This window comes from Perognathus longimembris, chromosome 12 (assembly GCF_023159225.1).
Source record: "Perognathus longimembris pacificus isolate PPM17 chromosome 12, ASM2315922v1, whole genome shotgun sequence".
In the NCBI taxonomy this organism is placed as follows: domain Eukaryota; kingdom Metazoa; phylum Chordata; class Mammalia; order Rodentia; family Heteromyidae; genus Perognathus; species Perognathus longimembris.
The window spans coordinates 26,239,636-26,254,475 of record NC_063172.1 but is presented as its reverse complement, the minus strand read 5'-3'; the positions used below and the strand labels follow the sequence as shown (position 1 = coordinate 26,254,475).

At 32.2% G+C, this 14,840-nt stretch overlaps 1 protein-coding gene across 36 annotated transcripts in view; it reads left to right on the top strand.

The window, feature by feature from the left end:
* The window catches only part of Rims2 (regulating synaptic membrane exocytosis 2), a 380,757-nt gene that overhangs the window by 203,120 nt on the left and 162,797 nt on the right, over positions 1-14,840 (top strand). For 30 of the 36 annotated variants that reach the window (XM_048358539.1, XM_048358538.1, XM_048358540.1 and 27 more), the window contains 4 exons: positions 2,055-2,167; positions 9,469-9,599; positions 11,625-11,796; positions 14,476-14,629. In XM_048358539.1, coding sequence (XP_048214496.1) covers positions 2,055-2,167; positions 9,469-9,599; positions 11,625-11,796; positions 14,476-14,629 — 570 coding nt within the window. Of the gene's footprint in view, positions 1-2,054; positions 2,168-5,883; positions 5,932-9,468; positions 9,600-11,624; positions 11,797-14,475; positions 14,630-14,840 lie in introns of all 36 variants that reach the window. The other 6 variants (XM_048358555.1, XM_048358544.1, XM_048358545.1 and 3 more) reach the window with 1 other exon arrangement.

The following is a 14,840-nucleotide window of genomic DNA, read 5'->3' as shown; positions in this document are numbered from 1 at the left end:
CCCTGAGTTTAAGCCCCAGGACTGAGGAAAAAGGTGATAACAAAGGAGAAAAGGCTTTGGCACCAAACACATGAGTGAAGCAATAAAGCATCACATTAATAAGACTAAAAAAACTTAATATGGTTTTTTCCAAGTCCTTCCATTTCCTTATAAATGGGACAATGCCATTCTTTCTGATAGAGGCATAGAATTCCATTGTGTATAGGTACCACATTTTCTTGATCCATTCATCTACTGAGGGGCATCTGGATTAGTTCCATATTTGAGCAATGACAAGTTGTGCTGTGATGAACATAGTTGTGCTGGTGGCTTTAATATGGTCTTGCTTGTAATCTTTTGGGTAGATGCCCAAAAGTGGGGATGTGTGGTTTTACCCCTGATATCACTATAACTGAGTTTAGTACCCTGGATATTGTATGTACATGTATCGGAACTAGGGAAGGGAAAGGGAATACCAAAATTGAGAGACAAAAGATAAAAAGACAAACCCAATGCATCAGCGATACTTTACAAAACTACATGGTGTACAACTCATGGGGAGGGGGAAGGTGGGAGAAAAATGAGGGAGGAGGTAACAAGGTGGGTAAGAAATGTACTCACTGCCTTATGTATAAAACTGTAACCCCTCTGTGGATCACTTGGACAATAAAGAAAGTTAAAAAAAATACACAATAAAAAAATTAGCTCCTATATTGAGAGTAGGTTAGATGGAGCGAAGGATAAGGCAGGGAGACCAGGGAGAGGGTTATTTTAATAATTTAGTGGCAACACAATGGTGATCATGATCACATGAAAAGAATAACATACTAAAGAAATAATGTTATTTTGCAATACTATTACTTTATCCATACTGCTCTCATTATATTTAGCACTTGCAACTACATTTGATGTTGTATCTGCGTTACCACAATTCTCACAACAATTCTATAGGGCAAGGAAAAGTTTTGTTCACTTATTTTTGTTCTTGTCCTGGACCTTGAACTTAGGGTCTAGACACTGTCCCTTAGCTTTTGTGCTCAGTTCTAGTGCCCTACCACTTTGAGCCACAGCTCCACTTCTGGCTTTTTTTTTTTTTTATATAGTTTAATGGAGATAATGAATCTTACCGACTTTCTTGCTCTGGTTAACTTTAAACTGTGATCCTCAAATCTCAGCCTCCTTAATAGGTTGGAAACCTGATTCTCTGTTTCTCTTGTTCTCACTGTGGTATTGGGAATGAAATCCAGGGTCACATGCATGTGAGGCAAGTGCTATACCATCTAAGCTGCAAGTCCTCCTCTAGAGATCTCATTTTAAAAACTTTGTGTGATCAACTGAATTCCTCCTTTTGTAGTCTTTACTGTTATTGTCTAATTGAATTCTACATGTTCTCAACTGTGTTTTTGTCTTTTCTTTCCCAAATCATCTTCCTCAAACACATCTTTTATTGCATACTTCATTAATATTAAAATTCATAGTTCAGAATTCTAGACACATAACTTCTCCAGTATGCTATTATCCTCACTTCTATACACTTGTTCCTTCCTCTACACAGAAAGATACTATAGCTAGAACGATTGGGTGCTGTGATTCTGGCTTTTATTATACTCACTTCCTTTTGAGAATCTGATTTAATCTATTCTTCAAGAGACATATTTTGCAAACTATCTTCTAGCAATTTTTAATGATTTTGGACATTCTAATATTTACATGGCTACCATTAAAACCTAAACTATTTTTGAGTTTTTTTGTTGATTTATGTCTTTGTCTATTTGTAAATTTTAATATATTATTTAATGCTGAGTATAGTACAATATCAGATAAAGTAATTTCTGAGTTAGACTTGTCTCTATTATGTTTGGTACAGAAAAATGGTTGCAGTTAGTACTAAAAGAATTCCTAAACTGAACTTACACTTTTCAACAGCAACAACAAGAAGGACATCTCCAAGGATATTTACAATATTGTGGTTAAGAAAGTGTTGTGTATAATGACATTTTATAAAATTTGTAGGATATATGGCAAAGATTCTTAATTAATGAAGAACTACTTTTATTGTTCTTTATGTTTTTCAGGTTCTAGCTCATTTGAATCTCAAAAAATGGATCGTCCTTCTATTTCCGTTACCTCTCCTGTGAGCCCTGGCATGTTAAGAGATGTTCCACAATTCTTATCTGGACAACTTTCAGTATGTAATCATTAATTTCTCTTTTTAGAACCTTAAATGGTGTTTTTAAAGTATCATTCTAGATTTTATAAAATTAAATTTTCATCTGAACATACTTATTATGCTTTTGACCATCTTTTCATTTTTAATAACTGTAGTTGAAATTGAGTTTTGATTATTTATTGTAATGCTTCTTTATAAGAGTTAGATTTCCTGGAATTGAATGAGAGATAGATTTTATGACATTACCAAAACTACTTTGCCTTCATAATTATTCTAAAATTCAAGGTCAGGATCTTTTTCTATACTTCAAAATGACTATAAATTGTCATAGATTCTTAAGATTCTGTGTTGGATTACGCAAAGGTTGTATTTAAAATAAAAGTCAATATTTATAGATTCTTGATTTCAGCCTTAGGGAACTTGAAATGAATTTTATAATCATTACATTTTCACTATTATTTTAAAATATGAGGTGATGATATGTAATAGATATACTAGTTAATTTCCTATTAGGTGATTTACACATTTTCTAATAAGATTTTTACAGTTGGAATTATGTACCTGCTTGAAAATCTTTGCAAATTTGTTTATGTAATAAATAAATACATTAAGTTTTTGAGCTTGGATGCTGTCCCTGAAAAGCTAGGGCTCTACCACTTTGAGCCACAATACCACTTTCTGTTTTCTGGTGGTTAGTTGGAGATCAGAATCTTACAGACTTTCCTGTCCTAGCTTACTTTGAACACCATCCTCAGATCTCAGCCTCCCGAGTAGCTAGATTTCAGATATAAGTCAACAGAACTTGGCTGAGTTCTTATTTGTTTTCAATTGATTGGTTCATGTTCCCTTTGGAGACCACTGTAATATTTTAATACATTCAATTTTATTCAGTTGTATTAATTTCCAATAAGATTGGTGATGATTACACATGGAACATCCTAAAATGCTAATTAATTGCTCAATATTCAAATAGTGAATTTAATTGGAAACTGTTATATTTAAAAACTAAACTAGGGCTGTTATTTTAAGAACAATAGAGATAAGTTTTTCTTAAATCAGCTAAGGAATTCTTTCACTTTTAGTGGGAAGGGGCTGAGTTTGACCTTTTCAGAAATATTTTCATTAGATGAAAAAAACTATGAAAGAAGCAAAACCAAAATTAAGACATTAAAAATTATTGAAGAATTTAGTGGACAGGTCTTTTCTTTTTGACCACAATGCTGACAATAACAGGAGTTATCTAGAAAACTAGATGGACACTGTTAGGAGGTTTTCTTTATTAGTTGTTTTCTGTTTTGTAAGTAGAGTGAACTTTTTCATTTGAGAGACATAGCCTTTGTTCATTTTCTACGATAAATAGTATCTTTCTACTTATTTTCATATATATATTTCTCATTTACAAATTTTGTTGTACTTTCTTTGAAAACTAATAAATACTAGCCGTTTTTATAAAATCACATTTCTATTTAAGTAGTTTTTGTTTGAATCATGTTTGAGGAAGCAAAAGGACTCTTGGGGCTTGAAATCAGGGCTTAGACACTCTCTGAATGTTTTTGCTCAATGCTAATGCTCTAACACTTGAGCCACAGCTTCACGTCTGGCTTTTTAGTGGTTAATTAAAAATAAGATTTTTCCTAGACTTTCCTGGCAAGGCAGGTTTTGAACCATAGCCCTCAGATCTCAGCTTCCTGAGTAGCTAAGATTACAGACTTGAGTCACCAATACCTAACTAAATCTTTTTTTATTAAGTGAGAAAAGACTCAGAACTCTTTCTTTCCATAGAACACATTACACAATTGTTTTTAATGATGGTTGCTTTATATTGTTTGCTAAATGGCTATGGTTGCTTTGTAGTCACAAAATTTCCCCCAACTAAATTTCTAAAACTTTTTTGGACTCAATTTTTTATAAATATTACAACTATTCATTTTATATAACTTTGAGGAAAATAAGTGCGTTAAGTAGATATGTCTTTTTCATATCTCTGTAGAAATTTGACTCTGAAAAATGTTCTATAAAGAAAAGAGTTCTTGGGCTGGGGATATAGCCTAGTGGCAAAAGTGCCTGCCTCAGATACACGAGGCCCTAGGTTCGATTCCCCAGCACCACATATACAGAAAACGGCCAGAAGCGGCACTGTGGCTCAAGTGGCAGAGTGCTAGCCTTGAGCGGGAAGAAGCCAGGGACAGTGCTCAGGCCCTGAGTCCAAGGCCCAGGACTGGCCAAAAAAAAAAAAAAAAAAGAAAAGAGTTCTTTTTCTGAATTTTAATCTTTAAAATTATTTTAAAAAATTGATATTCTTGAAGCATTATATACAAAGTTTAAATATATTGACTTTAGAAATCCGAGTTGCTTGTTTAGGTCTTTTTAGAAGATGATGAAACATTTGCTTTAAAAGACTAATATGAAAATACCTTTTCTTTAAAAAAAAGTTTTGTGAGGTACTGTATAAATTTACTTATGTATAATATTTAAAATTTGATCTAAAACAACAGGTTTGAATGCAGGATAAAGTCTATTTTATGGATACATTGTTAGTCCCTTCTTTCAGCTTGTCTACTAATGATGAATTTCACAACCCCTGCCCTTTCATTTGCTAATGATTTTCCACCCTTGGTTATGCAGGAAGCTATCATTAGCATACTCCATATATGAACATTTCGGCCTTTGAACATATCTTCATAGTAAAATGAAAGCAGTTTAGATAAGACTTTCTTGACTTGGAGAAAGAGAGAAAAATTACTCACAATTGAACCATTGTCTTGGTTTTTTCTTTTTTAAGTCTGTTTTCCTTTAGATTTTTAGAATTATGCCTTAAATTGTGCTTGTCTATGGATATTTGAATTGGGCCATAGTACTCATTGTCTGTTTTCATGTCACAGTGAGGAAGAAAGTAAGGAAGGAAGGAAGGAAGCTTTTACCTATTATGATTTTGAAAGAGAAGGATATCCATAGTAAATGTGAGAAATGGAATGGAATCTTGATGAAGGAAGCAGAATTAAATATCTTTAGGTCCTTTCTTAAAACCATAGATATAAACCCGCTTTTGTCCCTGATTTAAATGTGGACAACCCTGAATTCTGATTATTGTATTTCTTAGAAATGACGTCCAAGTGCAAGAAAAGAGAGATGAAATTTTATTTTGAGAATTGAAAATAAAGGGATTGAACCAGAATTGCATTTGATTTTCTTGTAATGAACATGTACAGACTTTTGTCTTGTATTTGTCTCCAAAAGAATATATTCATTTACATTGTATCAGTTATTACAAGTAACCTTAAAACAACAGAAACTGTATGCTTTACACAAATATGATGCTTTTTATATATGGAATTTGAGCATCCATAGTAGTTGTCGGTCCTGGACCCAATTCCTCATACGTGCATAGGCTTTATAAGGGTAAAACCTATTTCCTAATTCTAGAAATTATAATCATGCTTATTTCAGAGTACACAAGCCAGAATATATTATTTTATTCAGTCTTAATTCCTCTAATTATGACTACATGCTAAATTTCTGATAAATTCTAATATTTTGTATTGTTTTTATGTATTTTAGAATTTAGCAATATTCATTCATTCATTACATGAAAGTACTTGATTAAAATATTCTCATGGAAATATTGTATTTAAGGATAGTTTTATGTGTTTGTTTTTACTTTTGGTCTTTTAGTTCCAGCGTGTTGTCTTTTTTGGTTTTGTTTTATTGCTTTTTTCTTTAATTTTGCTTACCAGAGCCAAAGCCTTAGTAGAAGAACAACGCCTTTTGTTCCTAGGGTTCAGGTAAAGGCCTTGTTTGCCTGATAGAAATTAAAGTGTGTTTTATCCCTTATTTGTATGTTTTTGGAAAATGCTTAGTAGGAAAACTTCCTTTGGTATGTTGCTCCAACCATATTATTGACTTTCAAATCATTTTAGAGTCAGCTTGTAAAATTCTGCATGGGGATTAGAATACTGAAAAAAATTTAAAGAGACAATCTTTTTTTAGTGATTTGTAAGACAAAATACTAAATCGCATAGGCTTCCAAGTTGCATTTAATGTACATTTATTGTAGTTCCTACTTATGTATGTACCATTTTTTTGAAATAGCTAATTTTGTATTTTTGGAATTTTTCTTTATTTCATTAAGGTTGCTGTCTCTTTAAATCATTCATTATACCACATGACATCTACATTCTCTTGCATTTTCCAAGCAATGAGTCCTTGAGGAGACTAGCAAATATATTTGTACCTTATTTAAAGTATAAATTTAAAATGATTTATTCTAACTTTTGGAAAGCAAATTGATTTGAGAGGGAAAAAAATCACAATCCAAATAAATTGAATTGGATTTATTTTTATTCTGTTACTCCATTTAATTTTACTACAATACTTGGGTACAAGTTATTTGCCTCTTTTCATTAGGAAACCCTTACATGGTAAAGTAATGTCTATAGAGTTTTCCTTTTAAGAAAGTAGTAGTATTCCTTCCTTGTTTTGCTGCATGTTTTTAAAAAAATTGTTGGTTTTGAATAGTACTTATTTTATTTACATTTAATAATAAAATCATTCCAGTTAATATTGTACAGTATAAAATATTTATGCTGTTCAAGTTCTACTTAGGAAAATTTAAATGGTTACATGGTAATGGTGGAATGATAGTTATATTAAAAAATTAAATTTGGGGGCTGGGAATATGGCCTAGTGGCAAGAGTGCTTGCCTTGTATACATGAGGCCCTGGGTTTGATTCTTCAGCACCACATATACAGAAAATGGCCAGAAGTGGCGCTGTGGCTCAAGTGGCAGAGTGCTAGCCTTGAGCAAAAAAGAAGCTAGGGACAGTGCTCAGACCCTGAGTTCACGGCCTAGGACTGGCAAAAAAAAAAAAAAAAATTAAAATTATACCAAGGCTTTTAGTAAAGAAACTAATTGAACATAAGGACGGTCATGAATAGAATTTTGAAGATGTGTTTGTTACATTTTGGGGGAGATCACCAATAATACATTAATTATTTAAAAGTATAGAAAATAAATTTAAGATGGTAAAATATCCTAGTTATTAAAATACAATGTTGACTGGGTATCTATTAAAACTTCAATGCATGTGCTGAATAAAAATAAAAATTAGGGTAAATGAACATCCAATTAATATCCAATTAAGGCTGCTTTTAAAAATAGGTACATTTTGATCAAATAATCAAAATAATTAAAATGTATTTTTAACCTATCAAATTTATTTTAGTACTCATTTATTTGGAAAACATAATTTGGTTAATTATAAGGAACTAGTACAACAATATGAAAGTCTATACCTAATATCTATTTGAGTGAGAAATGGATAATAATAGCAAATGATTTTTGTTGTGTTATTTAGTGTAAGTAAATCTCCAAAGAATACTTATTATCAGATGTTTTATATATATATATATACATATAACTCAACTGTTTATTTTTAATTGTTTTATTGACTGAAATTATTGCCTCTGAAGATGGCAAATAAGTGCGTAGTCCTTCAAAATTCTTACAAACAAATAATTTGCTCAAATAGTTTGTAACTTAGCCCTATAATTCCTGTTTCTTTTTCTGTTTTAAAGTTTTCATAAAAATGAACTTTCAGAATATTTTTTGTCCTTAAAGGTACTTGCTATTCATATTATGACCATTTGAAATGAATTTTAATATCTTGCAAAAATAAAGCTATAAGCACTGAACATGGAAAATAGAAAATATTAGAAATTAAACAGACCTTGGTCACATATTTAAAAAATGATGATACTGTACATTTCTTTCATCCATATACAATGAGAGATTTCCTACATTTCTTCCTTTATTTCTTCTCATGACTTCACCAAGACAGTTTAGTCTCTCACCTCCTCACTTATTCTTCTGTGGCTCTCTGTTCTAACATTTTCCCAAAAACAAATATTTGGCCTTTTTTGCTTTTAAATATCAAGACTTTTTCTTCAAATTATTGATGTTTTGGTCTAAGGTCATGAGGAGCCTCTTGGTAGACTTATTAATTCAAATTCCAAAGTCCCATTCTGATTCAGTGGGTAAGAGGTAGGCCCAGGAAATCCTAACTGTTTAGTAAACAAGACAAATGATACTGCTACAGTAGATTTCTTAAATAAGGTCTATTTTTGAGGTTAGTAGCTCTGTTAGAAATATTTTGTTACATGATAGCAGTAATACCTAAATTAAATGTAGAAATGTACTACATTATAAGGACTTACAATTAGAATCAACTTTAGTACTTAATACTTTTATTTCTGTAAGTGGAATAATTCCATTTAACAAAAATAATTGTAGAGGACAGAAATAATTTTATATATCCTTTTACACTGTCAGCCTCTCATTCTCTAGAATATGAAGAGAGGAACTCAGCAAAGCCACCATGAAATTGGAACTAATTTGTCAGTGTCTCATATATAATCAGAATTTGTCTTTATTTGTAATTCTCAAGGCCAGTTTCTGGTTACACTTAAGTTTCAAGATAGTAGCCAGAGATATGCTGAGTTGTAAACAAAGAAATGTATCAGAGCCATAGTTATCCAGGAGAATCAGGTAGCTAGGAAGGAGTATGTGTGTAGCAGGTCATAATCCTTCATTTTATGGCACAGCAAAAATTATAAATTCAAATTGTAAAACAATCTCTTTTTCTAAGGATACGATGCATTTGCTTCACAAAAGAAAATGGGACTTTATGTCTACTAAATTTTTTAAAAGGTGAATTTATTATAGTTTTAAATGCAACCTTATTAGGGGACATTGCATGAAATATGGAAATTCACAATGAAATCCCTTGTACAAGTTATATATGTTAATAAAAACATTAAAGAATGCAAGCCAAGGGTATAAGACCCCTTTGCGTATAATCTTTGACTTTTTTGATATGGAATAATATAAAACATTTGCTCAAAATTTCCCTCTAAATATTGTATAAATAAGTTATTATCTACACAATTCATTTGGGGCACTTATTCTGAACTTATTATAGAGGATGCAAAATAGACTACAGTGATTCTTGCATAAGGAAAGATACAGAGAGCAACCTTTGTATATCATGTCCTTAATTATGATAGTGTAATTATTGTATGAATGTTAGTAAGCAATCATATTAGAATAAGAAAAAGCCAAGTGACACTGCAATGTCTGAATTATTTATTTTATTCATTGAAGTTATTATAGTATATCCTTTTCTTTTTACATAATCACAGTTCACTGACTGAAATTTAGAGTCTATGCTAATATTAGTATAAGAGAATGGCTTGAAAATTGAAAGTGTAAACATGTGTTGCTAGTAAATATTTGAGCTGATAAGAATGTCTTTGCTTTTCAGATAAAACTGTGGTTTGACAAGGTTGGTCACCAGTTAATAGTTACAATTTTGGGAGCAAAGGATCTCCCTTCCAGGGAAGATGGGAGGCCAAGGAATCCTTACGTTAAAATTTACTTTCTACCTGACAGAAGGTAGGGTTATGAAGCAATTTTTTTTCCTTAAAACTAAGTGGTAAAGAGGCAATAGCATTTGTTTTAGTCTGTATTTTTTTGTGTAACATAATTATTCTAAGAAATCAAAATAGTGATTGTAAACATTTGAGATTGATCCAAATTTAATGTTTTTGTTGTATATTTTATATTTTAAGTATATGTAGATTATTTGTAAGTTATGTGTTTTTTACTTTAATAATTAAAATTTATGTTCTTTAAAAATCACATTTTTATTATGAACTATAGAGTCATGAACTGTGAAATGGTATTAAAAAGAAATACTAGCCGGGAGCTGGTGGCTCTTGCCTGTAATCCTAGCTACTCAAGAGGCTGAGATCTGAGAATTGCAATTCAAAGCCAGCCGGGACAGGAAACTCTATGAGACTTCTCTCCAATGAGCCACCAGAAAACCGGAAGTGGCATTGTGGCTCAAAGTGGTAGAGTGCTAGCCTTGAGCAAAAGAGGTCAGGGACAGACCAAAGGCTCAAATTCAAGCCCCACAGCCGAACCCCTCTTCCCCTCCAAAAAAATAGTACTGCTGGTACATTAGTGGCTCACATCTGTAATTCTAGCTACTTATGAAGCAGAGATCAGAGAGATCACTGTTTGAAGCCCATCCAAGCAAGAAAGTCTGTGAGACACTTCTTACCAATTAACCTGCCAAAAAAACCCAAAAACCAACCAGCAGGAAGTGGAGCCATGGTTCAAGAGTTAGAGTGCTAATCTTGACTGAAAAGCTCAAGAACAGCTCAGGCCTTGAGTTCGAGCCCTAGGAATAATATACAAACAAAAGCAAAATGAAAATAAAACAAAAAACAGCGTAATACTTACGGTCTACAACTTCTCCTCCTTTTATGAAGATATTGTCTCACTTTATTTCATAATCTTTGTGGCTGTGTTTTGTAATTCATCACCTAAACCATACTGGAGTCCAATAGCTCAAGCTTATAATCCTCTCTATTCAGGAGGCTTGACATATGGGAAATGAGGCTCAAAGCCAGCCTGGACATAAAGCTGTTAACTAGAGGCATATTTCACATGGTAGAACACCACTTGCGAGGGAAAAAGACCAAGCTAGAGCATGTGGCTTAGAATTAAAGCCCCAGCACCATAAATAAATAAATAAATAAATAAATACATACATACATACATACATACATACATACATACCAGAAAATTACTAAACCCAGAATCAACTTGAAGCATTATTTGTGTTGATTCTATTCAACATAAATAAAATTTTTCTGCCCTTATTTAAAAAGAAAAATTAGGATAGGAGAAATAGACTATCAAAACCTAGTCATTCCTAATTTGAAGCATATAAAAACCAAGGGATCATTTAAAGGGAAGTAAGTAATGTTACCAAGTACCCTTTCATCAGCTATGTTCATCCCTAATGTAGTGGTCTCAAAGTTAGGGCATATTTTTTAGGTTGGAAATTGCTCTGCACAGCTACCATCTTTAGCATGTTCACACACTTTTCCTTATTTTCTTAGTTCATACAAAACTCAACCAAATTAAGTGCAATGCTTACATCTGAATTACAATTCAAAAGGACAAAAGAAATGACATAATAATTAATATTACCTTACTTTTTATCTGATACATTTTTCAAAGTGAAAATTGTATAACAAATCCCTCAAAATATGTTAAGGTGCCTGGAATCCACTGTTACTGAAAACTGTTAGCTGTATTATTCTATATTGTGAACTTATCCTGAAGAAAATTGTTCTATCAATTTAGATTGCCTTTTGGAGAAAAACATATGAACTGTAAGAAAGAAAGAAGATACTCATAATTACTGATGTTAGAAACGTAGACTTCAGTTGAGTGGTATTTCTCATACTTAGATTATCATATGGAAACTTCAGAGCTAGACTTCCTATCTGTGAGGATGATAACATGATAAATCTGAAGTTTTACTTGGCTTCTGAGAAATGTTAATAAATAAGAGGACAAAACCTTAAATCTTATGTAAGTTCACATATTGATTTTTTTTAATAGTGATAAAAACAAGAGACGAACAAAAACCGTAAAGAAAACATTGGAACCCAAATGGAACCAGACATTCATTTATTCTCCAGTCCATCGGAGAGAATTTCGGGAACGAATGCTGGAAATTACCCTTTGGGATCAAGCTCGAGTTCGAGAGGAAGAAAGTGAATTCTTAGGAGAGGTAGCTTGAATTACTATCATTTTGATTGTTGGTGGTACTGGGGTTTGAGACTTTTGCTTGCTATGCATATGCTTTACCATCAGAACCATTCTATCAGTCCTTTTTTGTGTGGTTATTTTCAAGATAGGGCCTCATTTTATACCTGGGTTGATCTGAACTTGAATCTTCCTATTTGTACTTCCCTTTGTAGTTGTGACAAGCACATGCCACTAAGCCCAAACATTGTTCTACTTCAAAGCAAAATGAGAAGATAGATAGCAGTACCATTCCCAGCCAATGATTGAGATTGAGTCTCATGAATGTTTATTTCCAAAATGGCTTAAATTGCTGTCCCCTCATCTGTACCTCCCAAGTAGCTAAGATTATATACACTTGAGCCCTACACCCGTCAAGATTAATTTATTTTAAGTTTTGCCCTATTCATAGATCTTTGAATATTTTTGTTTAAATGACTAAGTAAAATTGCATTATATATATGTACATATATATGTCTGAAAAAGTAATTTAATAAAATAATTTTGTTTAATGCTTCAAAATAAATCAGAAAGCAGTAGTTCTATATACTTTCTAAAATAACTTGGTGTGAGTAGTGGTATACACCCAGCTACTAGGGAAACCATGGGAGGAAGATCACTTAAACCCAAGAGTTCAAGACAACACTAATTTTTGTGACACTGTCTCAAAATTTGAAATAAAACAAAGGAATTTAAAGCTCTATGCCAGTTTATACGAGCTAATATTTATTATAGTTTAACTCAGTGTAGCTGGGCATGATGGTGCTCACCAGGAATCTTAATGTACAGTCAATAGGATTGTATATTTTAGGCCAGTCTTGAGTTACAGAATAAGAACCTATCTCAAAACTGAAAAACAAAAAAGGAAGAAATGGAGGGAAGGAAGGAGGAAAGATAAAAGGGGTCGTTGGAAGGAGAGAAGATGTTAAGAAGGAAAGGAAGAAAGAAGGAAGGGAAAAAAAGAAAGAAGGTAGAAATTATAAATGTTGAATGAAAAAGCTTGATATTTATACCACAAATATGTTGGTCTGTTGTGTTTTATTAGTTTATTGAACCACTATTCCACTAGTAGGTAGTTCAATCATTTGTTAGTGGATTATTTTTAAGCCTCATATCAAATCAGGAAATGTCCTAGTGCTTGAAGCTTAAGCATATTGCTTACTTCATGGAATTGACTTATTGGAGATACATAGAAGTGAATGACAGTTAAAATACAATTCCTTAAAATATAATACACTAATTGCTTTAATGAAGAAAATCTAACTGGAATACCATTGCTATGCAGAATATGGGAGGTGATTAAAGGAAGTATCCACAAGAAGTAGAATCTAGCAATGTCAAGAGTAATGATACAAATAAAGAGTTTTGAATCACAGCTTTGAAATTGGGAGGAAAAAGTGGTTGGAAATGAGATTTAAGGATTAAATTGGTGCCAGATGATGCCCCCTGATATGTTATATATCTATTTGTACTTCAGGTTCTCCTTCAGAAAAGTGGAAATAGTACTAGTGTGTAAGTCAAGGTTATCATCATGATTAAATAAGTATGGTGTATGTGTGTATATGTATATAAACATTAGAACATAATATCTGTAATTTTTAAAATGACTAGAGAAAAATTAGAGTGAAATAATAGCTTTTCTGCTCTTTTAGCTTTGCAATTAAACAGTTCATTAATTTATCTTTCCTTAACACAAGTGCAAACTGTATATTTGTACAGCACTTGAAAAGAAAAATCACTGATGGCTATAGACTGGTTTCTTGGGCTGGAGACATGGTTCAGGCGGTAGAATACCAGGCCTGAACATCAGAACCTGAGTTCAAGTTCTTGTCCCAGAAGATAAAAATCGACAGACTAGTCTTTTTTATAATTAAAAATTTTCATATTATATTTCAATTATAAAAAGACCAGTCTGTGTTGATATGGCTCATATTAAATACCTATCTTTGTTCTTTTTATTTTGTGGGTAATGGTAGTTGATGATTGTACTTTTTCATGTGAATGCTATGTGATGTTTCGGTTTTGAATCCTTTGTAGTATGGTAGAATGAACACAGAGTTTTAAGTACGCATTAATAAAGACAGATTGATTCATTTTTGCCTCTATTATGTAAAAGCTGGGTTGATCTTCAACAAGTGCTTTTAATCCTTTATATTCTTGGAATCTTTAAAACAAAACAACTATTTTTCTGATAATTAAGATAAGTAACATGACATGGTTGTTAATATATAGTAGGTACTTCACATTCTTTTTTTGCTCACAATTTATAAGTTCTTATAAAAGTTAAATTGGTAACTACAAGTGAATGTGCATCTCAAATTAGAAAATGATATACAAGTACTAGGCACTATTGAATTTTCATGTAAAGATTTTATTTCTGATAAGTTAAATTTAATAACATCTAGTATTGAGTGGGTATTGATTTACAAAACAAGTGTCTTAGGTATTTTAAACTATTAAATGATAAGCTATGAGCAGGTGGCTCATGCCTATAATTCTAGATTCTCAGGAGGCAGAAATCTGAGAATCATGCTTACAGGGCAGCCTGGGAACAAAAGTCCTCGAAAATCTTATTGTTATTACAATTATTATTATGAAAGTTCTAAGGACATTTAAGAGAATTTCTTCACTACTGATATAACATCTTTTGTCTCTTGCCTTGTAGATTTTAATTGAATTAGAAACAGCATTGTTAGATGATGAGCCTCATTGGTACAAACTTCAAACCCATGATGTCTCTTCATTGCCACTGCCCCACCCTTCCCCATATATGCCACGAAGACAACTCCATGGAGAGAGCCCCACACGGAGGTTGCAAAGTAAGTTTTCAGCAAAATATATCATATTTTTATTGATTTTCCCCCCAATCTTTACAGCCCATATGATAGAAGTTGGAGGTACCCTTATGGATTTGAACAAGTATCTTTTAGCATCCTCACAGCTATTATTGAGGCTTTCAATTGATATACTAATGTGGTTTTACCTATAGCATTCACTCATACCCTAGGAATTAAATAGCTAATATAGCCA